Below are 25,373 nucleotides of genomic sequence, written 5' to 3'. Positions count from 1 at the left end.
AATATGCCACATCTGTGATCAGAAATACGTGGTGAAACGCTCTCACGATCATATGGTAACAAGCCTCAGATAACTGTTTTCCAGATTAAGGCAGGACTGGTTTGATGCTTGTGGTAACTTTCATTGCCACATTTTTCAATATCTTCTGCAAGAAATCACAGCTAAAGATGAACCCTTAGAATGAGATCCAGGCTTTATTTCAGCTGCGAAGACTTGCCAGCTTCCATGAAACTTATAGATCAGCTCTGTTCAATAGAAGTATAATGTAAGCTGCATATGTTATTTAAATTTTTCTAGTAGCCACATTAAAAGTATAAAGAAAGATGTGAAATTAAGTCTAACCATGTATTTGATTTAATACACTATATCCACAAGATTACCATTTCAATATGTAATCAGTGTAAATCATTATTAATGAGATATTTTGCATTCCTTTTTCTTTGTATTAACCCTTCAAAATCCAGAGTGCATTTTACATTTACAGCACATCTCAGTTCAGAGGAGCTGCACTTCAAGGACTCTGGAGCCATGATGGCTAGGAACTACTGCATGGGTGGTACAGCTATAGAGCAAAATCTTCTGAAAAGGTGGTCTACAAATTCTGCATCAAGAAAATCTTAATACGAATGTAAATTTCCAGGCCCTATCCTTGACCTACCAAATCGTACCTCAGGGGATAGCACTAAGGAACTGAAATGTTTTAAGACAGGTTTTGTAGAGGATGCTTTGCTTACTAAAATTTGAGAACATTTCTTAGACTCCCTGTCCCAAATTTGCTTGTAGACCTATAGTCATCATCACCACACCCACCGCAAGGCCCACCACACGGTCATGTAGGTAAGTAGGCACGATTACATAACCCGGTTGGTTCTTTCATACGTTCGTCAGATATTTTTTGAGTGGTCATTGTATGCTCAGCCTAACAATATAGGCAAAGTCCCTGCCCTTTGGAAGCTTACGTTCTAGTGGACGAGGCAGACTGAACAAGTAAAGTGATAAATAAATGATCCAATTTCAGGTAGTGGCAAATATGAAGAAGTAACACATGGGTAGGAGACTGGGGTTGAAGAGGGAACGTGGAAGAGGGAAGGCCTGGGTGTAGGCGTGGTGGTCAGGGAGGGCTCTGGAGGAGCTGGGTGCTGGTAGACACTGAGTAAAAGGAGGGAGAGGCCCCCACTGCATGAGAGAGACCATTAGGAAGCCTGGTGGTGGGAGCAGCTCCCAGGGCAGTGTGGCTGGAACTGAGTGAAAAAGCAAGCAAAAGGAGGAGTTCGGAGAGAGGGGCAGGGACAGATCTGATGACACAGCACCTGTACAGCCACACCAAGGTGTGTGGGGCTTATTCCAAGAGCAGTGAGAATTCCCCAGAGGATTTTAAGCAAGTACATGTAGAATTAACATCTGATTGGCTGGGCATGGTGGCTCATGCCTGTAATCCCAGAACTTTGGGAGGCCAAGGCCAGAGGATCACTTGAGTCTGGGAGTTCCAGTGCAGCCTGGGAAACATAGTGAAGCTTTATCTGTACTAAAAATAAATAAATAAATAAAGAGAGCCTGCATAGCCAAGACAATCCTAAGCAAAAAGAATAAAGCCAGAGGCATCACGCTACCTGATTTCAAACTATACTACAAGGCTACAGTAATCAAAACAGCATGGTACTGGTACCAAAACAGAGATATAGACCAATGGAACAGAACAGAGGCCTCGGAGGCAATGCCACACACCTACAACCATCTGATCTTTGACAAACCTGACAAAAACAAGCAATGGGGAAAGGATTCCCTGTTTAATAAATGGTGTTTGGATAACTGGCTAGCCATGTGAAGAAAGCAGAAACCGGACCCCTTCCTGACACCTTACACTAAAATTAACTCCAGATGGATTAAAGACTTAAACATAAGACCTAACACCATAAAAACCCTAGAAGAAAACCTAGGCAAAATCATTCAGGACATAGGCATAGGCAAGGACTTCATGACTAAAACACCAAAAGCATTGGCAACAAAAGCCAAAACAGACAAATGGGATCTAATTAAACTCCAGAGCTTCTGTACAGCAAAAGAAACAATCATTAGAGTGAACTGGCAACCAACTGAATGGGAAAAAATTTTTGCAGCTTACCCATCTGACAAAAGGCTAATATCCAGAATCTACAAAGAACTAAAACAGATTTACAAGAAAAAAAAAACAAACAAACCCATCCAAAAGTGGGCAAAGGATATGAACAGACACTGTTCAGAAGATGACATATATGAGGCCAACAAACATATGAAAAAATGCTCATCGTCACTGGTCATTAGAGAAATGCAAATCAAAACCACATTGAGATACCACCTCATGCCAGTTAGAATGGCGATCATTACAAAATCTGGAGACAACAGATGCTGGAGAGGATGTGGAGAAATAGGAACACTTTTACACTGTTGGTGGGAGTGTATATTAGTTCAACCATTGTTGAAGACAGTGTGGCATTTCCTCAAGGACCTAGAAATAGAAATTCTATTTGACCCAGCAATCCCATTACTGGGTATATATCCAAAGGATTATAAATCATTCTGTTATAAAGACACATACACATGTATGTTCATAGCTGCACTGTTTACAATAGCAAAGATCTGGAACCAACCCAAATGTCCATCAACAATAGACTGGACTAGGAAAATGTGGCACATATACACCATGGGATACTATGCAGCCACAAAAAATGATGAGTTTGTGTACTTTGTAGGGACAGGGATAAATCTGGAAACCATCATTCTTAGCAAACTGACACAAGAACAGAAAATCAAACACCACGTGTTCTCACTCATAGGCAGGTGTTGAACAATGAGAACACATGGACACAGGGAGGGGAGCATCACACACTGGAGTCTGTTGAGGGGGCCAAGGGAGGGACAGCAGGTGGGTGGGGAGGTCTGGGAGAGATAACATGGGGAGAAATGCCAGATGTAGGTGATAGGGGGATGGAGGCAGCAAACTGCATTGCCATGTGTGTACATATGCAACAATCCTGCGTGATCTGCACATGTACCCCAGAACCTAAAGTACAATAAATAAAAAAATTAGCCAGGTATGGTGGTGCATGCCTATAATCCCAGCTACTGGGGAGGCTGAGATGGGAGGATGGCTTGAGCCCAGGTGATCGAGGCTGCAGTGAGCTGTGATCATGCCACTGCACTCCAGCCTGGGCAACAGAGCAGAACCCTGTCTCAAAAAAAAAATTAAAAAATAAAAAATCTGACAGAGGTGGCTAAGGAGACTGTCCAGGAGAGAGAACGGTGGGCCCAGGTGACAGGGACAGCAGCAGAGATGGTGAGATGTGGCAGAGGTGAGTTGGCCGCTAAAGGTGGAGCTGATGGAGCCTGGGGATGACTGTGGGTGGGGGGACGGAAGGGAATGACGGAGGGTTTCTTTGTTTGGGGCCTGAGAGACCACCAATGGGGAGAGTTAAATGGTGCTATCGCCTGAATGTTGGTGTCCTCCCAAAATTGAAGTTGAAATCGAATCCCCAGTGTGATCTGATTAAGAGATAAGGTCCTTGAGAAGTGATTAGGTCATGAAGGTGAAGCCCTCATCAGTGGTATTAGTGCCTGCGATAGTTCGTAAGTTTGCCTCCTCTAAATCTCATATTGAAAGTTAATCCCTAGTGTGGCAGTGTTGGAGGTGGGGTCTCCTTGGAGGTGTTTGGGTCTTGGAGGCTGGTCGCTCATGGATAGATTGATGTCCTCCCTCCGGGGTGAGTGAGTTCTCAGTCTATTAGTTTCCCCAGAGCTGTTTGATGAAAAGAGCCCGGCACCTCTCCTCTCTCTCTTGCTTCCGCCCTCACCGTATGATCTCTGCACGCACCAGCTCCCCTTTGTCTTCCACCATGCCTAGAAGTGACATGAGGCTGTCACCAGATGCAGATGCCCAATCTGGAACTTTCCAGTCACCCAGAATAATGAGCCACATAAAATTTTTTTTTAATAGAGATAAGGTCTTGCTCTGTTACCCAGGTTGGAGTATCATAGCTCACTGCAGTCTTGAACTCCTGGGCTCAAGTGATTCTCCCACCTCAGCCTCCCGAGTAGCTGGGACTACAAGCACACTTCACAGTACACAGCTAATTTTTTAAAAATTTTAGTAGAGATGGGGTCTTACTATCTTGCCTAGGCTGGTCTTGAACTCCTGGCCTCAAGCATTCCTGCTGTTTTGGCCTCCTAAAGCATTAGGGTTGCAGACATGAGCCTCCGTGCCTGGCCACTTTTTAAAATAAAATAAATTGCTCAAACTCAGATGTTCCTTTTAGCAACACAACATGGATGAAGACAGTGCCCTTATTTAAAAAAAAAAAAAAAAAGTCCCGGGAGCTCCTTGTCTCCTTCCACCACATAAGGCAGCAGCAATAAGGCACCGTCTATAAACTGGAAAGCAGGCCCTCATCAGACACTGAATCTGCCAGACACTGAATCTGCCAGAAACTTGATCTTGGATTCCCAGCCTCTAGAACTGTGAGAAGTAAAGTTTGGTTGTTTAAAAGCCACCTAGTTATGGTGTTTTGTTACAGCAGCCTGAGCTGACTATGAGGAAGACAGAGGAGGAAGGTACAGGGTAGGGGATAAATGTAAAAACCCAGTTGTACAGATTATCTCTTTGCAACCAGGGATATTCTCAGTGTGAATAATCCTATTTTAGTTTAAATGGAAAGGAGGGCGGAGTTTTCTTACGTGTCTCAGTTTCATCTGTTCTTTCACTGTGCTCTTTCCCACAGGGGATAGAAAAATGGTTAACGGTGGCTCATGCCTGTAATCCCAGCACTTTGGGAGGCTGAGGTGGGTGGATCACTTGAGAGCAGGAGATCAAGACCAGCCTGGTCAACATGATGAAACCCTGTCTCTCCTAAAAATACAAAACTTAGCTGGGCATGGTGGTGTGTGTCTGTAATCCCAGCTACTTGGGTAGTTGAGGCACAGGAATTGCTTGAACCCAGGAAGCAGAGGCTGCAGTGAGCCAGTGAGCCGAGCTCAAGCCACGGAACTCCAGCCTGAGTAACAGAGCAAGACCCTGTCTCAAAAAAAAAAAAAAAAAAAAAGAAAACGGTTAAGAAATTTCTCTGCCTGCCAGGAGGTGGAAGAAACCACAGCCTCCTTTCTTCCCAGGTGGTCACAAGTATGAATTCACTCACACACCCACAGTCTACCCGGGAACCTCAGCATCACATCCATTCAGCTCCTTTTGACTCCACAGAGACTGGAAGATCAGTGAGGTAGGCAGAATCCCAAAATAAACCCCCCGTGACCCACACTCCTGCAGAATCCCCTCCCCTGGAGTGCAGACAGAACGGGAATGTGATTTCACTCCTTTCACTAAGTTATGTTATATGATAAACACAAAGGGACTTTGCAGATGTAATTAAGGTCTCTAATCAGTTGACTTTAACCCCACTTGGGCCTGGTCTAATCAGATAAGCCTTTAAAAAAGGGTCTAAGGGTCACTTTAAAAAAAACACACACACATGCTAATCATGCTCTCCTATTGGCCTAAAATACATAAATGGCCATGTTGTAGAGAAACCTGTGCCGGAGAAAAGGCTTCCAGGAACTGAAGACTGTAGGCTTTAGTCTTCCAACTGCAGAGAACTGAATTCTGCCAACACCAGGGAGCTTGGGAAAGACTCCTTAGTCTCAGCTAAGAGCACAGCTTTGGTTGCCCCCGATTACAGCCTGGTAAGACCTCTGACCCAGAAAAACTGTCAGATAATAAATTTATATTGTTTTGAGTCCCTACATTTGCAAAAATTTGCTCTGCAAGAATTGAAAACTAGTATAATAAAATAATGGCTTTTATTGAGCACTTATTTTGTGCTAAACGTTTTTAATTGCTTTACCTCATTATTCCTTACAACAACCCCATGAGTTTGGTACTATTATTATCCCATGTAACACATGCAAAAATGAGGCTTAGGGAGAAGTCACAGAATGGAGGGTAGGACACAGCAGGGACTCCGAAGACAAGGAGTTTGAGCATTACACAATGCTGCCTTCAATTGGAGGAGGGGCCCCTCATCAGGAGCTGTGCACCTGAGACTCCTCTTCATAATTATGAAGGCTGCTCTCCTCTCCCCTTAATCCCTCAGACACGTGGCCCCAGGCCCCACCAAGCAGTGCCTCTGATGGGCCATTGCATCATTTCCTCTCCCCACCCTCCGGAAGCCCCATGGTCAGTTTGGATAGCATGACCTCTGGAAGCTGAAAGGTCCCCAGTATCCCCTGGGCATATTATAACCTAGCTCGCACGTGGGGTGACTGTTTTTCCAGGATCATCCCAGTTGCAAAACTGAAAGCCCAGAGAGAGTTTGGTGAGTGGATACAAATACATGGTACAAATAAGTTCCAATGTCTGACTGCAGGGTCGGGTGACTATAGCTAACAACAATAGACTGTCTATTTCAAAATAGCTGGAGCCAAGACCTTGAAATGTTCCCAACACCTAGAAATGTTAAATGAGCAAGGTGATGAAGACTCTGAATACTATGACTTCGTCAATACGCAATCCACACATGTAACAAAATATCACATGCACCCCATAAATACCTACAAATATGTGCATCAATAAAAATAATTTTTAAAAAACTGAAAGACCCACATCACAGGAAGTCCCTCAGTGCCAGGCAAATCAGAATTATTGATCACCTGACCCCGCTCCAAACCAAGCCCAGGCATGAGGAGGCCTGGGGGCCACTTCCATCCTGCAACGTGCCATGCCTTCCCTGTCACCAAGAAGAAAAGAAAAGTCCAGCTTGGATAATAGAGACCTGCTCTCTAGAGAGAGCTCAGAGCAGAAGCAACTCTCCTGAAGCAGTCAAGGAGTCCCTGCTGGATACCAAGGAGCTCCTGCTGGATGAGGTTTGCAGCGCAAGCCAGGAGGGGCTTCAGCCTGGACCCATCAGACAGGCCTGAGAAGCAAAGCCCATTCAGGCCCTCTCCCTTGAATTGAGAGACCCTCTTGCCTGAGCGTCAACACGAGGCACATGGATTCAGACCTCAGACCACGCCAGGCTCTACGTTCCATCATCTCTGCTGCCCAGGCAGGCAACCTGGGGAGAGCTGGGGGAGGCTTCATGTCTTTCCTAGGATTGTGACCGCCATGATACTCAGCTGGAGACTAACGGGGCCCCATCTATTGCTGTCCACCTCGATTGAGAGTTCAATCCTGATGAATGGCTCCCCTATAAGAGTTGGCTTCTCTATTGGGGGTTCTGGAATCTTGATGACACCTTGTCATCTTCTAAGTTGTGCTCTTTCTGCCAAGTGGCATCTGGCATGACAGTAGCTGGATCACCGTCACTATGAACTGAGTGACCGGTGGGACATTTACTGAGATGGTGCTATGGTCTGAGTGTTTGCACTCTCCCAAAATTCACATGTTGAAGTTGAATCCCCTGTGTGATGGCATTAAGAAGTTGGGCCATGAGCTGGGCACAGTGGCTCATGCCTGTAATCCCAGCACTTTGGGAGGCTGAGGCAGGCAGATCATGATGTCAAGAGATTGAGACCATCCTGGCTAACACATCTCTACTAAAAGTACAAAAAATTAGCTGGGCGTGGTGGCGCATGCCTTTAGTCCCAGCTACTCGGGAGGCTAAGGCAGGAGAATCGCCTGAACCTAGGAGGCAGAGATTACAGTGAGCCAAGATCTCACCACTGCACTCCAGCCTGGCGACAGAGCAATACTCCGTCTCAAAAAAAAAAAAAAAAAGAGGAGGTAGGGCCTTTGGGAAGAGGCCCATATTGTGGGACAAATCTGTCCACGCTATGGGACAAATCTGTCCACACTATGGGAAATGGTTCAACACACATACATCATTAAATACAGCCAGCCAGAGATTCATAAACTCATTCATTCACTTATTCATTGGTTCACCAACATTTGGGGGCACCTATGATGGGCCTGGCTTTATGTTTGGCTCCCACAGGGAATTACAGAACATTTGGAACTGTATAACATGAAAGTGCTGGGCATGAAGCTAGCATGGGAAGATGCCAAACTAATCCACATGCATGAGTGAAGAGGGGTGAATGTCATCAAAAATCCTCAAGGATTTTTTTCAGAAGCCAGATGTGCATTTTTAAAATTTGAGATGGAGTCTCACTCTGTTGCCCAAGCTGGAGTACAGTGGCATGATCTTGGCTCGCTGCAACCTCCACCTCTCAGGTTCAAGCAGTTCTCCTGCCTCAGCCTCCCAAGTAGCTGGGATTACAGGCGCCCACCACCACACCTGGCTAATTTTTGTATTTTTAGTACAGACAAGGTTTCACCATGTTGGCCAGGCTGATCTTGAATTCCTGACCTCAAGTGATCTACCCGCCTCAGCCTCCCAAAGTGCTGGGATTACAAGTGTGAGCCACCACACCTGGCCAGGATGTATATTTTTAATATTATCATATAGTTTAAGGAAAACAAATTAGTTGTTTGTGGGTATAAAGATACATCCCCCAAAAGCCATTAAAAAAATTAAAAACTCTCAACCATCAGCTTAAAACATATCTCTGCATTTTATTTTAAGAAAACATAAATCTGGTAACAAAACATCTTCAGAGAACGGGGTGAGTGAAGAAACAAACAGAATGGATGGGCGTAGCAAATCTGGGGCCACAGTCACGTTCAAGGGGCGGAGCTGACGTGAAATCATTTTGTTCTCGGAAAAGCAAGGTTAACTCAAGCTGTGAAGCCCAGATGGCCAAAAGATTTACAGCCACCTAAAGAGGAGCAGAATCGTTTCAAGAGTTGAGTTATGATGACTTGTAGGTATTGATTAGATGAGAACACCAGCCCCGTATTCAGCAGAGAGTTAGGGAATGAGAAGTAGAGGGGAGATGGTGGTGGTGATCGTCTTTATGTAGTTTTCAAAGTCACTTCCGAAAAAGAAGATGAGGTAATAGTTGAATATGCCAGCGAGGGACATGAGGAACAGGAAGAGTATGATGCGCTTCCCAAATATGTAGCCAGGGGTGCTGGAAGAGAAGGAAAAAGAAAACTGTAGGTGCAGCACAAATGACACCAATTTCACACACACAAAAACGTTACCCCTTTTAGATACATGGGGTTTAAATTATAGCTCCTTGCACTCAACAAATGCTCCATTTGCCCACTTACTTCATATGAAGGATGGACGTGTCTCAGCTATTATTAGTCATTGAACTTATTTCAAACCCAAGCGAGGAGAGCCTAGACCTCAAAACCCATCAGCGTGAGGCTCTGCTGTACCCGCCTCTCTGTGCTCTCATGATTTCCTTAACTCCAGAGCTCCTTGACGGCCTGAAGGTGGCAGATTCTGTTGATCATCGGGCATTCTCAATGAGTGTTAGGACCATTCAGACCCTCTCTGCAGCTGTGCCTAAGGATAGACATGTGTGTCAGGCAGGGCTGTGTCAGAAGTGAAGTTTAAATGAGCCGATAAAACCGATGAATCTGAAAGGTGCAGCATCTGAAGGTTCATTCTATTCACCTGAGGCTGCCTGGAATAATTCACATTCACATTCATGAGAGCTGGGCACCCAGCAATAGGAGACAGGCCCTTGCATTTTTGGATGGAGGGAGAGACGTTTTTGTTGTTGTTTGTTTTTGAGACAGAGTCTCACTCTGTAGCCCAAGCTGGAGTGCAGTGGTGCAATCTCCGCTCACTGCAACCTCCACCTTCCAGGCTCAGTGATTCTTACGCCTCAGCCTCCCAAAGTGCTGGGATTACAGGCGTAAGCCACCCTGCACGGCCAAGGCATGTTTTAACATTCTATCCTTCCCGCCAAGGCACTAAATCCCAAACTGCTTCGGCAGATCATAGGTGGGGTGGGGAGGCATCCCCTAGTGATGTGACCTCCTAATGGCATGCAGAGGCCACCCTGCTTCTGCCCTCCCTCTGCAGAGCCCTCCTCTGACTGCCGCAGTGGCTGGCCCATCTGAGTGGTGCCAACAGGTTGGGAAAGTCCAAATGACTCAGGATAGTTGTTAGTAAGGATCCCGGAAAGGCACCTTTAGGCAATCAGGACTGCACAACGAGATGAGCCAGCGTAAGGAGCTAGTTAGAATGTCTTATCTCACGAACATGACTGTGAACAGGAAACCAGGGAGAGAATGAAGCTGGCCAAGGAATAGGGGTGGTGTCATCTGGCAGCACTTTTCAGATGTGAGTGTGTCCCACAGGGAGCTTGTTAAAATGCAGATTCTGATTCATTAGGTTCCAGAGGGACCTGAGATTTTCCATTTCTGAGAAGCTTTCAGTGGGCACTGATGCTGCCGGTCCATGGACCATACTTTGAGTAGCAAGGAATGTAATGGCTGAGTGACTTTCAGACTCCTGCTGTAGAAAAATTATGAGTTGGCCAGGTGCAGTGGCTCTCGCCTGTAATCCCAGCACTTTGGGAGGCTGAGGCGGGCAGTTCACCTGAGGTCAGGAGTTCGAAAGCAGCCTGGCCAACATGGTGAAACCCTGTCTCTACTAAAAATACAAAAATTAGCCAGGTGTGTTGGCAGGTGCTTGTAATCCCAGCTACTCAGGAGGCTGAGGCAGGAGAATCATTTGAACCCAGGAGGCAGAGGTTGCAGTGAGCCGAGATCGCACCACTGCACTCCAGCCTGGGTGACAGAGCGAGACTGGATCTCAAAAAAAAAAAAAAAAAAAAGAAGAAGAAGAAAAGAAAAAGAAAAATTACTAATAACATTATGAGCATATGGGTTGGCTTTCAAATTGATAAGATTTCTAATATTAAACCTGTGGATGCCAAATGCTGCTCTCTCTGATTATGGCAGGAAATGGCACTCAGCAGTGTGAAGTTAGCTGTCAGGCTGACGGGGGAAATAAACATCCCAAAAGAGGGTGTTGTGGGCTGAACTGGGTTCCTTCCAAAACTCGTATGTTGACTTCTAACCTTCAGTTCCTCAGAAAGGCTATATTTGGAGACAGGGCGTGTAAAGAGATAATTAAGGTAAAATGAAGTCATATGGGTTTACCCTCATCCAGTATGACTGGGTCTTACAAGAAGAGGACATTTGGACACAGATACGCTCAGTGGGACGATGATGTGAAGACACAGGGAGAAGCTAGCCCTCTACAAACCAAGGAGAGAGGCTGAAGGAGAAACCAACCCTGCCCATACCTTGATCTTGAACTTCCAGCCTCTGGGACTGTGAGAGAATAAATTCTGTAGTTTGAGCCCCCAGGCTGCAGTACTTTGCTATGGCAGCCCCGGTAGATGAGTACAGAGTCCCCTGCTAGTACTGGTAAGGGAAGTGAAAATAAAATAAAGAAGTCCAAGTAAGGGATATTTTTTAGCCAGAGAATAGAGGGTTCAGATAAATTAAATTGTGAAAAGTCAAATATCGTAGTGGCTCAGATTTATCACAAGGATGAGGCCACCATATGCTCATTACAGAAACAAGAAAAAGTGATTTGCGAAGCTGTTTTACTCTCAAGATAAAACCAAAGTGAAAAATGAAATGGCAGCGCCTCCTGATGAAATAATGGTGCTGTTAAATTCAGGTAGGATTTTTCCAAGGTTCGGGGCACGTGGCCCCCGCAGAATAGGAATAGGGTGCTTTAACTCTTCCCAGGCCATGCACAGGGTGTGGAAGATAAGAGCTCAGCCTCCTGCTCCCTCGCCTGCAGGGCTCAGGGAGAATGTGGCCCCAGGCTGGGCACGCCATTAGCTGCACCTTTAAGTCTCTCAAGTTTGGAGATGGCTCAGGCAAAGCCCCAGGCTCAGGCAAAGCTGTGGAGAACCTGAAATGCTGTAAGCCGGGAAGGAAGAGCTTGGGGGCCTGGACAGGGCGCACCAGGGCATTAGCCCTTGAACAAGCAAGACAACTCTTTCATGATTTCTATTTTTTTTTTATATACCAACCAACTCACTCATCTTTCATTGTTTCTAAAAATTGATACATAATTCTAAATGAGTGAAAAGGTCAGAATTAAATTATTAAGCATCCATTGGGTCTGGGTAATGTATACCCATGACTTCCTTTAATTCTCACAGTCATTCTGTGGGGGTGAACCTATCTTCCACCTAGGCAAACAGAGCGGAGAAGTGCACGATTTACCTTAGGTCCCCCAGCCAGCAAAAAGCAACGTAGGAGTTCAGACCTGCCTGTGCGGGGCCGGAGTCCTGTGCTTTGCACTGCAGTGACTTCCTAAGAATGCCTTCAGACTTCAGAGACCAGGCTTTGGTTATTAGTTTTAAAACAACTGTGCCCTCCACAGGCAATATAAAACTTATGTGAAAACACAAAAGCATCCTGCTAAACAATTCCCATCTCAAAGGTGCTGACCGCTTCTAGGATGAGGTGCCATAGTGTGGGAGATGGGGGCACCCGTGCACCCAGCGCCCTGAGTCCCAGCCCCAGCTCAGCTCTCTGTGGCCCCAGCCAGTCACCACCCCTCCCCCACTTCCCACCCCAGGTTCTTAATGTGCACAAAATACCCGGTAGGAACAGAAAACATTATGGTCCCTTCTGGTTTTAAAATTCTGTTCTTTTCAGAATTTAGGGAAGTGTCACTTTAAACCTGGTGACTTCTAAAAGGAAATAAAAATTGTAAGCTTTGTGAGGGCAAGATATTTCTCCCCTGCACACCCACAAATCTCCAGTAAATCAGGACCTCTGCAAATATTTCTGAAATGAATGAATCATTTCTCAAAGACACGTGAACAGACTTCAGCGATTCCCAAGCTCCAGTGTGAGTAAGAAACACCTGAAGAACGTGTTATCTGAGAATGCAGAATCATCTGAAAACGCAAATTCTCAGGCCCACCTGAAGAACATGTTATCTGAGAATGCAGAATCATCTGAAAACGCAAATTCTCAGGCCTCCTCTGGCAGAGATTCCGATTCATAAGTCTGGGATGGGGCCCGGGAATCTGTATCTTTAATAAGCACCACAGATGATTCTAATACTGTTGTCTGGTGGGGTTTGCTTTTAGAAACAGCAGCCTTGATATCCATCTGTGCTTCCTGGCTTTCCAAGAGGAGAATGTTTCTTCTCAAACTCTGGCAAAGTAACACCACAGTCTACACTTGGAGGAACCCACAGACTCTAAAACATAGATGCGAGGAGGAGAAATGACAAGGAGGAATCAGTCTTCTTGCCTGTTGAGAACTAGGTCTATGATTATTTCGGCAAGTTGAGTCTTGTTGGTCTTGCAATGTGTTCCTGGGTCTCCTGGGGGCAAAGCCTCCGTCGTGTTCACTGTTATTCCTTCAGCAACTGACCTGGTACCTGGCGCAGAGCAGGTAGCAAATATCTACTGAATGAATGTTGAGTGAATGAGGAGTGAGTGAGCAACTAAGGAGAAGGAGGAGTGGGGTAACCTGAGTGGCCTTGAGAGTTGGCAGTCACTGCCCACTCACCATTGAGCTGAGAACTTCAAATTGTCCAGAGGATCAGTGGGAGCCCCAACAGGGGCCAGGACTCTGAGAGACAGAAAGAGGGAGCAACCCAGTGTCCACTGGGGAAGGTAGGTGATAAAAGGCCAAGAGTCAGTTGCCAGATGGTGCCCGGTACCCTTGAGTTTGGGCCCAGGTAATAGCTTAAATGAACAGGGAAGAAACCAAGATTCGGGCTGGGTGTTGTGGGTGGCTCATATCTATAATCCCAGCACTTTGAGAGGCCAAGGCTGGCAGATTGTTTGAGTTCAAGGGTTCAAGACCAGCCTGGCCAACATCGAAACCCCATCTCTACTAAAAATACAAACAATTAGCTCGACGTGGTGGTGTACGCCTGTAATCTCAGCTACTCAGGAGGCTGAGGTACAATAATCACTTGAACCTGGGAAGAGGTGGAGGTTGCAGGGTGCCAAGATCAGGCCACTGCACTCCAGCCTGGGCAACAGAGCGAGACTCAGTAAGGTAAGGTAAGGTAAGGTAAGGCACGGGAAGGGGAAGGGAGGGGAGGGGAAAAGAGAAGAGGAAAAAGAAAAGAAAGGAAAGAAAGGAAAAGAAAAAAGAAACAAAACCAAGATTCATCCTTAACTGCTGGGTAGTAACTGCTACAGGTGAACTAAACAGGATAGAGGAAGGGGTCAGAGAGTAGGATGAAGGGCTGAAAATAGAGCCAAAAACTTCTAGAGGGCACAAAAAGGGAAGCTGCAAAATCCTCACAGGGCAGCCTGAAGCCTGAAGGAAGAAGCTCAGACTGGGGCATATATTATGGAATGTCTTCCCTACCCACTGGACCAAGGATGACACTGAACTTCTGAAGCAGACAGGGCTGAAGCAACTTCTGGAAAGGGGCAAGGGATCATCTGGCGTCCAAGAGAGAAATTCCAGGAGAAGGATCTCATCAAGCAATGTCTCCTTGGTTGATGAGGTCAAGAACTAAAGCCAGTCCCAAGGGCATTAGGTCTGTGGAGTCCAAGTGTGAAATAGCCCAGGAACAGGAAGAGGACCTGGGGAGGAGGTAGGCCCAATCGAAGAGGATCTCAGCAAGTAGCTTCTAGAAGCAGGATTGAAAATCTTCTTGCATCCAACCATAGAGCCCCACTGGCTTGCATCTATGTCAGGGCATATTTTGGTCTAGATTAGGTTTAGACAATTCTTACAGCATCTATTATTTCTACTGATGACAGTCGCTCAGAGAGGTTGTGTTAAGCAGTGCCTGTGTTAAGAAGGATTCTGAGGCCAGGTTTGGTCTCTGCAAGAAAGAGCACCGTGATTCATCAATAATGCCTATCACAGTGACAGGAGAGGAGAAGGGGTTCTAGAATCCACGCAGACGGTGGGTTATGGAGCTGGGAGGATCCTCTTCTTATCATCTAAAGAGGGAGACCAGGGAGGGACATAAGTCAGGCCATTTATATTTCAATGAGGTCCAAAGAAATCTACTATTCTAAAGATTTCTTGTAAATCAATCTTCTTTTTTTCCGAGACACAGTCTTCCTCTTGTCCTCCAGGCTAGAGTGCAGTGGCACCATCTCAGCTCACTGCAACCTCTGCCTCCCGAGTTCAAGCTATTCTTCTGCCTCAGCTTCTCAAATAGCTGGGATTACAGGCATTCACCACCATGCCTGGCGAATTTTTGTGTTCTTAGTAGATATGGAGTTTCACCATGTTGGCCAGGCTGGTCTCGAACTCCTGACCTCAGGTGATCTGCCTGCCTCGGCCTCCCAAAGTGCTGGGATTACAGGCATGAGCCACCACGCCTGGCCTTATTGTTTATTTTTGCCACCTGTTGGTTCCCTAATAGGAATCAGTAAAACCTTTAAAGTTAAAAGGACATGTGGGTAGGTAGACACATTTTGTCATGCTCTGCAGATTGTCTCGGATTTAAAGCAGCTGTAGGATCTAAAGCAAGTGGTAACAGATGAAGAGAGGAGCGGTGACTGAGCCACATCCCTGGGACTTTGCGGGGGGCAGGGGGGGATAAGATAGGGCTGCACAGGGAGCCAGGCAGAAGAGAAGACTCTCTCTTATTTCATTGCTAGACATTCCACCCCCATTCTTAACAAGAGGTAATCACCCGGGGAAAGGCATGATAGAGGTTTTCCAGGGCAAAAGAGAATAAAGAATATCATTTAGGGCAGTGTTGATAAGAATAGGAGAGATAATGGAATTGTGGATTTAGAGGATAAATAAGAATGCCACTAGAAAGGAATGAAGAAAGAGATGGCACAGGGAAGGACCTGCCGGAAGAACAGTCACTCTTTTCCCAGCTGTAGCCCGGCTCGCCGTCTAACCCCCGTCAAGTCCTTGAGCTTCACAGGCTCTCAGGTTTTCCAGATATAGCACTTTCACCCGCTGACCTCCCCAGGATGTCACTGCCTTTGTCACTGCTAAAGGATGCTATCTAATCATAGAGCCCATTAGCCACTACAGAAGGGTGTTATTGTGAAAGACAGAGCAGCTGTGAACAGAGAGAAGGAAGGAAAATGGTGTGGAAGGCCGGGGTCGGCACCTGGGGCAGCAGCCTCGCAGAACACATTCCTGGCACCCGGATCCCTACTAGTGCATTAGGAATTACAATCTTTAAGGAACTGATGGCATACTCTAACTCCAGCATTTCTTCTGTGTCAGCATTTATTTTACTAAAATGTAGATTTCCCAGTCCAGGTGTCAGGAAGGTACTGTGCTGCTTTGAGGCTTTCTGTCTGGCAACATCTATAAACAATGCAACGGTGACTCTCGTCAGTTTCACAGTCTCATGTCTGCGTCCTGCATCTTTTTCTTTTTTTTTTTGAAACGGAGTTTTGCTCACGTTGTCCATGCTGGAGTGCAATGGCACAATCTTGGCTCACTGAAACCTCTGCCTCCTGAGTTCAAGTGATTCTCCTCCTCAGCCTCCTGGGATTACAGGACATGCCACCATGCCTGGTTAATTATTTGTATATTTTTTAGTAGAGATGGGTTTCACCATGTTGGCCAGGCTGGTCTTGAACTCCTGACTTCAGGTGATCCACCCACCTCAGCTTCTCGAAGTGCGGGGATTACAGGTGTGAGCCACCACACCCGGCCATCATATCATGTCTGCATCTTTCTGTATCTTATTTTCCCAACATTCTTTCTGCTGGTCCCTAGAAGCGCTGCTCCTCAGGACAACTTACCACAAGGTGCAAGCTTTAGTTTTCATTTCTCTAGACAAACAATGAGACGTTTCACTCCCTGGAGGCCTGGGAGCCCAGACATAAAACATCATTCCAGCACCAGACTCTGCAGGGTGGGAGTGCAGGGTGTGGGGTTGCAAGGCACGTGCAGCGAACAGCACTGAAGCACGCTTTGAAAAGTCAACACCATGCAGAAGAATTGTTTAATAAGAGAACTGGAAAAGTCCCCCAGCTGTATTTTCAGAGCCTTCAAAGTTTAGGGAGAGAAGGATCAGGGGTCCTCATCAGCCTTCTCACTCCCACCCAAGGGGATGCTACAGAGCCATGAATCTAGTCAAATATTGTTTTGAATTATCACTCTTCCTGCTCGAAAATCAGGAATCGCTCCACAGTTCTTTAGTAGGCCCAGTTACCTACCTCTGCGTTCTCTCTCCTAGGTAACCGACAAAGTACTTTTGCCTCACAAACAAGTACATCAGTCCAGCAAAGGCAGCGGGAACTAAGTGGAGAAATGAAAACACTTGTGTCAGTTTCGCAGCCACCAAAACATGCTGTTAGCACAATTTTAGCATAGTCGTTAGGGAATCAACATTGGTCACAAAATCTAGCAGAGGACACACGCACTTCAGAAAAAGAGTCTAAAAGCTAGAGGAAAACTGAGACCCTTCCTAATATTGACATTACCTGAGGCCGGCATCATGGCATTGTTTACAGCAAACTTGTCCAACCTGCGGCTCTCGGGTCACACATGGCCCAGGGCGGCTTTGAATGCAGCCCAACACAAATTCATAAACTTTCTTAAAAACGTGATGAGATTTTGGCAGGGCGTGAGGGCTCACGCCTGTAATCCCAGCACTTTGGGAGGTCGAGGAGTGTGGATCACAAGGTCAGTAGTTTGAGACCAGCCTGACCAACGTGGTGAAACCTCTTCTCTACTAAAAATACAAAAATTAGCCAGGCGTGGTGGTGGGAGCCTCTAGTCCCAGCTACTCGGGAGGCTGAGGAAGGAGAATCTCTTGAACCCAGGAGATGGAGGTTTCAGTAAGTCAAGATCTCGCCCCTGCACTCAAACCTGGGCAACACAGCAAGACTCCATCTCAAAAAAATAAAAATAAAAAAATAAGAGAAGAAAACAAACCAAAACAAAACCCACCCACCACCACAACCACCAAAATATTATGAGATATTTTTTGTGACTTTTTTCTTTAGCTCATCAGCTGTTGTTACTGTAAGTATATTTTATGTACGGTCCAAGACAACTCTTCTTCCAATGTGGCCTGGGGAAGCCAAAAGATTGGACACCCCTAGTTTACAAGATATTTGCATATCCATCATCTAACGTGAATCCTTTCAACATAACTAGTACCCACATTTCTATTTCCAGATGTGGAAACGTGGGTTCAGGCAGTCAACCAGGCTTGCATAAGGCTATCAGCTGGTAAAGAGGGGCAGAGGGTAGGACTTAAACCCGGAACCCAGCTCTGAAGCTGGTTCTCTTAAAAGCACACTCTTCAGCCCTGAGCCTCCCTGCAAGACAATGTTTAACCTTTCCTGAACCAATAGCTACTGTTTAGAAAAGAGCTCTAGGAAAGGAGATTTCCCTGCGTTCTAGCCTTTTGGGAAACTGTCAGGAGCAGTGCCCTGATGACTCTATGAAGTCCTGAAGGCTTGGAGCTGGGTGTTAACTCTGCTGCAACTAGTGTTATCTGGAGTCACAGATATAAAAGCAGTTTAAAAACTCCACTTCACCTGCCCCAGTGCTCCTGGCGTTTTGGGAACTTGGGTCTCCAACCCTCCCAGCTGGCTGGTAAGGAGTGTGTTACTGTCATCATTTGACAGATGAGGAAATTTAGGCTCAGGCCAAAAGGTCCATGAGGACGTTTGTCTTTTTCCTAATCATCTCTGAGCCTGCCACAGTGCTTGGCACATAGGGGTTTTCAAAATAATATTTGTCAGATGATTGAAAGTAAGTCAGGCCAGTAAAGGGGTGGAATTCGAAACCAGGTCTTTCTGATTTCAAAACTTTATCACTACCACCAGCATTATCAACAATAACATTTATTGAGCTTCACTTGTTAGGCAGAATCATATGAAATGCTATTGTTGTAGGTCATAAATAGCCAGATATTGGCAGTTTTACATGACTCAGTCTGATATCTGCCAAGCACTGTGTCAGGAGCTTTATACATATAATTTCACTCACTGTAGGAATGCTACTAGCTAGACCACGGTCCTGTTTTACAGTGAGGAAACTGAGGCTTGGAAAAGCTGAGTAACAGCCTGGAGTCATACACCAGCAATGAGCGTCCTTGGATTTGCCTCCAATCAGCCACTCCCCAAAACCCATTTCTTTCCACAACTCCTCCACAACGCCTTCCAAAATACTATTGTTATCTGGTAGATCAGAAAATCAAAGCAGAAGAGAAACTTTGAGCTTCATCCTATTCTCTAAAAGTCACAAAACTGTCACAGTCATGATTTGCCTTAGACAAAGTTTTTCCTATGTTGAACCATCTGAATGACTCTGCTCCAACTTCCTGGTCCATTTTTCTTTCAACTTAACTCAACTGAACATGAGCTAACAGAGATTATGGGTGGAAAATGACCACACTCATACCACTCTGCAAGGAAGGTGAGCGCCTCCTTCAGGGAAGTGGGCTGCTGGGAACACCAAGAGGGTACAATCCAGGCTTAAAATTCTGAGGTTTGTGCAAGCCACTTGTTCCTCTGGGACTTGAGCTCCTGCTCTAGAAAGTGGGGGATTTGGACTAGAATTATCTGCTAAAAAAAAAAAAAAAAGTTCTACAATCTACTATAGTCATAAGAAATTATTATCAACCAAGGCTTACTGATGCTTTTGTCTGCTGGCAATGACAAAGCTTGTTTTGACAGGAAATACATATTTCCAGGGCTACGAAACATCTTCAAACTCCCTTTGTATTTATCTAGCTAGAGCAAGTCCACATTCATCTAGATCAAGTATCATCTAAGACATAAAAGGAACCATAACTCCTAGCAAGGGTATAGTTTGACTTGATTTTTCAAGTAAATGCAAGACATGTTTCCTATTTAACTCAGGATAGAAAACAGGAAATACATGGTGAGCTTACTGACAGGCTTCTAAGCACAGAAGGAGGCCACGTGGTGTCCCTTGAGTGGTTTCTGCTGCCGTGCCTCACCTCTGCTCTCTATCACTCAACTTAATTCTTTTTTTTTTTTTTTTTTTTTAAAGAGAAAGAGAGAGAGAGAATAGGAAGGAGGAAAAAGGAAGAGAAAGAGAGAGAGAGAATGGGGAGGAGGGAGAAGGAAAAGAAAGAGGGAGAGAGAATGGGAGTATTGCTTTCTTGCCCAGGCTAGAATGCAATTCAGTAATGGGTATTGAAAACCTCTTTTATACTGATAATTATACTTAATGATGTAGTCAGGAAGGAATAAGGGAAGAAGATAACAAACAAACAGCCAACCAATATTTAATTTAAACCTATGAAATGCTATGCGATTACTGAGGAGTGATTTACTTCCAATTATATAGTCACCTTTGGAATAGGTGTGAGGTGGTAATGTATGTTTTGTGTATTTGAAGTGGAGAGTTCTATAAATGTTTATTAAGTTTACTTGTTCCGGGTCTGAGTTCAAGTTCTGAATATCCTTGTTAATTTTCTATCTCATTGATCTATAGAATCGTTAGCTCTTCTTGTTGCATTGATCCTTTTGCCATTATGTAATGTCATTCCTCGCCTCTTTTGATCTTTGTTGCTTTAAAGTCTACTTTATCAGAGGCGAGAATTGCATCTCCTGCTTTTTGTTTATTAGTTTATTTTTACTCTCTGTTAGATTGGTAAATCTTCCTCCTTCTCTCTGAGTCTTTGTGTATTGTTGCATGTAAGATGGGCCCGGATGCAGCATACCGATGGGTTTTGGCTTTTTATCCAATTAAAATATATATAAGTTTAATACCGGCGTTTGATGCTAGCTGGCTGTTTTGCCCATTAGTTGATGTAAATTTTTTATTATGTTAAAGTTCTTTGCTTTTTGATATATTTTTGGAAAGGCTGATATTGGTTGTTCCTTTATATGTATAGTGCTTCTTTCAGAAGCTCTTGTAAAGCAGGCCTGGTGGTGGTGAACTCTCTAAGTACTTGTTTGTTCGCAAAAGATTTAATTTTTCCTTCGCTCATAAAGCTTAGTTTGGCTGGATAGGAAATTCTGGGTTGAAAGTTCTTTTCTTTAAGGATGTTAAATATTGGTCCCCACTCTTTTCTGGCTTGTAGGGTTTCTGCTGAGAGATCTGCTGTAAGTCTGATAGGTTTCCCTTTATGGGTAACCTGACCTTTCTCTCTGGCTGCCCTTAGCATTTTCTCCTTCATTTCAACCCTAATAAATCTGGAGATTATGTGCCTTGGGGTTGGTCTTGAAGAATATCTTTGTGGTGTTCTCTGTATTACCTGGAGTTGAATATTACCCTGCCTTGCCAGGTTGGGAAAATTTTCCTGAATGATATCCTGAAGAGTATTTTCCAACTTGGATTCATTCTCTTCATCACATTCAGGTACACCTATCAAACGTAAATTAGGTCTTTTCACATAGTCCCATATTTCCTGGAGACTTTGCTCATTCCTTTTCATCCTTTTTTCTCCAATCTTGTCTTCTCGTTTCATTTCACTGAGCTGGTCCTCGACTTCTGATATCCTTCCTTCTGCTTGATCAATTCGACTGTTTAAACTTGTGCATGCTTCGCGAAGTTCTCGTGTTGTGTTTTTCAGCTCCATCAATTCACTTATATTCTTCTCTAAATTGTCCATTCTCGTTAACATTTCGTCAAACCTTTTGTCAAGGTTCTTAGTTTCTTTGCATTGGGTTAGAACAAGTTCTTTTAATTCACAGAAGTTTCTTATCACCCACGTTTTGAAACCTGCTTCTGTTATTGGAACACACGTGTAATCTATTAAGCCTTGTTCCGTTACTGATGAGGAATTGCAATCCCCTGTAGAGGGAGAGGCATTCTGATTTTGAGTATTCTCTACCTTTTTACGCTGGTTTCTTCCCTTCATTATATATTTGTCCGTCTGTTGTCTTTATAATTACCGACTTTCTAACTGGGTCTCTGACGTCCAACTTGTTGATTCCCTGCGCCGAAATCCGAGCAATCCACTGAGCCGGCCAAAACAGCAGTGTTAAGATTGATGGTGCTTTTCTTCCCGGGAATCTCCGGACTCTGCACCAAGAACTGGCATGCTAAGGCACCAGCAAAACCGCCACGCCGGCCACAAGAGTCGCCCTGGCGACCCGTGGAGCTCCTCCACTGGGAATCTCCTGGTCCGTGAGCAACTAATATTCGTCTGAAAGTGTGGCGTCCTCTCGTTCCCTGCGCTTTCACTGGGAGGTACGTGCCCGAGCTGCTAATCATCAGCCATCTTGGATCTCTCTCATCAACTTAATTCTTTGCCCCCACGGCCCTTCTCACTCCTGGCAATGTCTCCATTCACTGACTTCTGTGGTCCATCTTACCAGCTGGCCTGTGCTTCACCACCATCTCTTTTATTTATCACTGTATATCCAGGCACAGGGCTTGGCACATAGTAGCTCTTCAATATATATTTATTATGTAAATAAACAAAGTAGGAGGATATTTGTGAAAAATCCAGAATTTTAAGCCACAAGACGCAGGCACTGATTCTGCCTGTGTTATACACCAGCTGAGTAGCTGTAAGCAAGTTACTTCATCTCCCTGAATCAAAGTATCCTGAAAGGTAGTAAGGGAAATAAGATCTACTCTATCTACTTTATAAAGCAGGGAGACAATAATAAGACTTAAACAGTTCATCATGGGACTGAGTGTGGCCTTTCTGCCTGTATCCTGCAGGCCACAGAAGCTGGCCAGTTCATGCCGAGCCACCACCAGGCACAGTGCCAGGCGTGGCCCCGAAAGGGGATCAGAAAGTCTGACTGATTTCCACTCAATGTTAAATCAACTCTGGAGGTTGATCTGTATTTCCAACTTGCTCCAGTCAAGACTGTGGGCTGCTGATAACCCTGGGAAGGCCAGGGATGTGGCATCCAGCCCACGGCTTAGTGGAAACATGCCTGAAGGAGGGCCACCACACTGAAAGCTTATTAGCAGAAGAGCCAAGTGACAGCAGTCCCAGAATAGATCCTGCAGGCACTCTCATTTATAATGCCCTTGTATCTGAGCTAACACTGCTTAAGGATTCTGAGTCACATTTAGCCTTAAACCACCCTTGTCAGCACAGCAGCTCTCAACCAGTCACCGGGGAGCAAGCATTAGCAATGCATTATCACACCCGCTCTGCATGGGCGCAGAGTACGCCTGAAACACAGCCTCCCGAGGGCTCTCACCTCTCCAGGGCTTCACGCCTGGGAGCCAGAGGTCAGGCAAAGTCCTCTCAACAAAAAGCCTGCCCTTTGAACCTCCTTGAGATGCACTTTATAGAAGAAGAACGAACAAAGGGAAGTCTGAGTTACCTTGGCTGCAGAGTAGCCCCGCAGTCCAGAGCACAGCAAGGAAAGTGGGGTACGCATCTACACAGTTCTGGCTGCAGAAAAAATAAACAAGGAGGAAAACAATCAGAGAACAGGTTACTGCAATGTGGTCTGAAAATTACCCGAACATTGAAGTTAATAATCACCGTCGTGCCTGAAGCATAAATCCCATTCATAATTCCACTTGCATCTACCCAATAAGATGGGGCAGCCAGTTGCCACCTGGGAAACAAACAATGGTATAAAGCAAACACATGTTCATAATCCACTAACTCTGTTCCTACGGTGACGCGTCAGGGAGACTTGGTTTCTTGATGTATTCGCTTTGGCAGCATTCCTGTTCCTGGCGGTGCCCCTGAGCTTCTTGGAATTAAAGAGTGAGCAGTGCAGACAGAAGATGTGGCCACTTTGGCATGGGGATGGTGGGGGAGGAGAGTTCAACTAAGGAAACTTCTCTATCAGATACACAAATCAGACCAGGTCTGCAAGCCAGGCTGAGCAAAGAAAGGTCATCTTCAAGCATTAAAGATGCCAAGATCAATTGAAAAAAGCTAGTGCTCAGAAAGTGAGCTTGCTGATAGGGTGATCACAGTGTGCTGGGCATAGTCCTCACTCCCTGGAGAGTTCTCACTCTCCCATGGGTGTTTTCCACCCATCCTCTCTTTTTAACTCACCGTATTTCTGTGAGTACACATGACGATTGTATGAGTTTCCTCTTGCTGCTGTAACAAGTGGCCACAAACTTGAGTGGCTTAAAACAACATGCCTTTATTAAGGTTCAGGAGGCCAGAAATCCAAAATAAAACTCAATGGGCTATAAAGTCAAAATATTAGCAGGGTTGTACTCCTTCTGGATCTTCTAGGGGAGAAACCATTTCCTTACCTTCTCCAGCTTCTAGAGGTCACCTATATTCCTTGGCCCAGAACCTCCTTCCAACCCGAAAGTCAGGGATGGCCCATCAAATTTTTCTTATTTTGAATCACTCTGACATCTACTCTTCTGCCTCCTTATTCCACATTAAAAAGACCCTTGCGGTTACATCAGGTCCTACTCAGATCATCCAGGATAATCTCTTTATTTTAAGGTCAACTGGTTAGCTGCCTAAAGTTCCCCTTGCCATGTAACTAATATAACATATTCACAGGTTCCTGGGATTAGAATGTGGGCATGATTGCGGAGGGGGCCATTATTCTGCCTACCACAATTGCTCTCGCGTTTCCAATAAGGAACTGAGGCTTGCAGAAGCTGAATAACTTGCCCAGGGTCATCCATCTAGGGAGTGGCAAAGCCAGGATTCACAACATTATCACTCTGTCTCCAAAGCCATTTCTGTTAACTCTTCAACTACACTAAATTAAATCATAGGTGTCCTCCTGAGAAGTTTGCAGTCCAGATCAAGACAATAAATATGCCCATCCGTGAAAAACAGCATAACTAGACTTGAGAGGCATAAAAAGAGAGGGAAATAAATACGTTGGAAAGGACACTTGATTAGGATTAAAGTCTCCATCCTGACTTTAACCTGTCGTTCATCATTGGCAAAACAATCTCTCTGGACTTAGTTTCCTTATCTGTGAAACTGAGAGACAGATCATAATTCTGAGGTCCAGGTGAACTCTCACAGTCAGTGGTCGAAGGTGGCAGTTCTCCAGGCGTGCTCTCGGGACCAGTGGTGGCAGCAGCACTGAGAACTTGTTAGAAACGCAAATGTTCATGCCCACCTCAGGCCAGCAGAATTAAAAACTCTGGGTTGGGGCCCAGAAGTCTGCTTTAACAAGCCCTCCGTATGCATGCTGCCGTGTGAGCACTACTGGTTTCATGTGCTTATGTAAGTAAAAACGAAGACACAATTTCAAACAGCTTGTGCAAACTGTTAGAGTCTCATGCCTCAGCTGGTACCACTGAAAACTCAGAAATGGCCAGTCCTTTATCTGTACCCTGCAGAGAACCCAGAAAGATCAAGCTATCTGTGCCTGGCCACTGGAATCTTCATGCTCCTCTAATGGTCAAAAGATCCTTTTCTGGAGAAGTCTATGAAGGCAATAGATGAGAAACCTGTGTAACATACCCTGGAATCCAGGCACAATCAAAAACCAGGAATAGGATAGAAGGAGCAGACCCCTGCTGAGCTTGCAAAGGGCTCTGAATCCCAGAATTTCCACTGATGTAGTGGACACAGTAGGAGCTCCAAAGGGCAGGAGGCCCCTACGAATTTACCATTGGGGTGAAGTGCTTAGTGAAGAAGCAGGTCCCAAAGTTACAGTTACAGCAGCTACTGGGCACTGGCAACACATCTATTCTTATA

General features: G+C 45.2%; 1 protein-coding gene across 2 annotated transcripts in view; it reads right to left on the bottom strand.

Moving 5' to 3' along the window:
- Nucleotides 1–8,511: 8,511 nt before the first annotated feature.
- Nucleotides 8,512–25,373, bottom strand: part of ALOX5AP (arachidonate 5-lipoxygenase activating protein) — a 50,378-nt gene continuing 33,516 nt past the window's right edge. For both annotated transcript variants that reach the window (XM_012474143.2, XM_064361732.1), the window contains 3 exons: nucleotides 23,050–23,120; nucleotides 16,984–17,065; nucleotides 8,512–8,994 (listed from right to left, as the gene is read on the bottom strand). In XM_012474143.2, the coding sequence (XP_012329566.1) occupies nucleotides 8,832–8,994; nucleotides 16,984–17,065; nucleotides 23,050–23,120 (316 nt within the window). In that variant the 3' untranslated portion in view covers nucleotides 8,512–8,831. The remainder of the gene's footprint in view (nucleotides 8,995–16,983; nucleotides 17,066–23,049; nucleotides 23,121–25,373) is intronic.

This window comes from Aotus nancymaae, unplaced genomic scaffold (assembly GCF_030222135.1).
Source record: "Aotus nancymaae isolate 86718 unplaced genomic scaffold, 86718_ANA_hifiasm-v0.15.2.pri h1tg000043l, whole genome shotgun sequence".
Classification (NCBI taxonomy): Eukaryota; Metazoa; Chordata; class Mammalia; order Primates; family Aotidae; genus Aotus; species Aotus nancymaae.
Note: the sequence above shows the minus strand (reverse complement) of the source record. Positions and strands in the feature narration are given on the sequence as shown.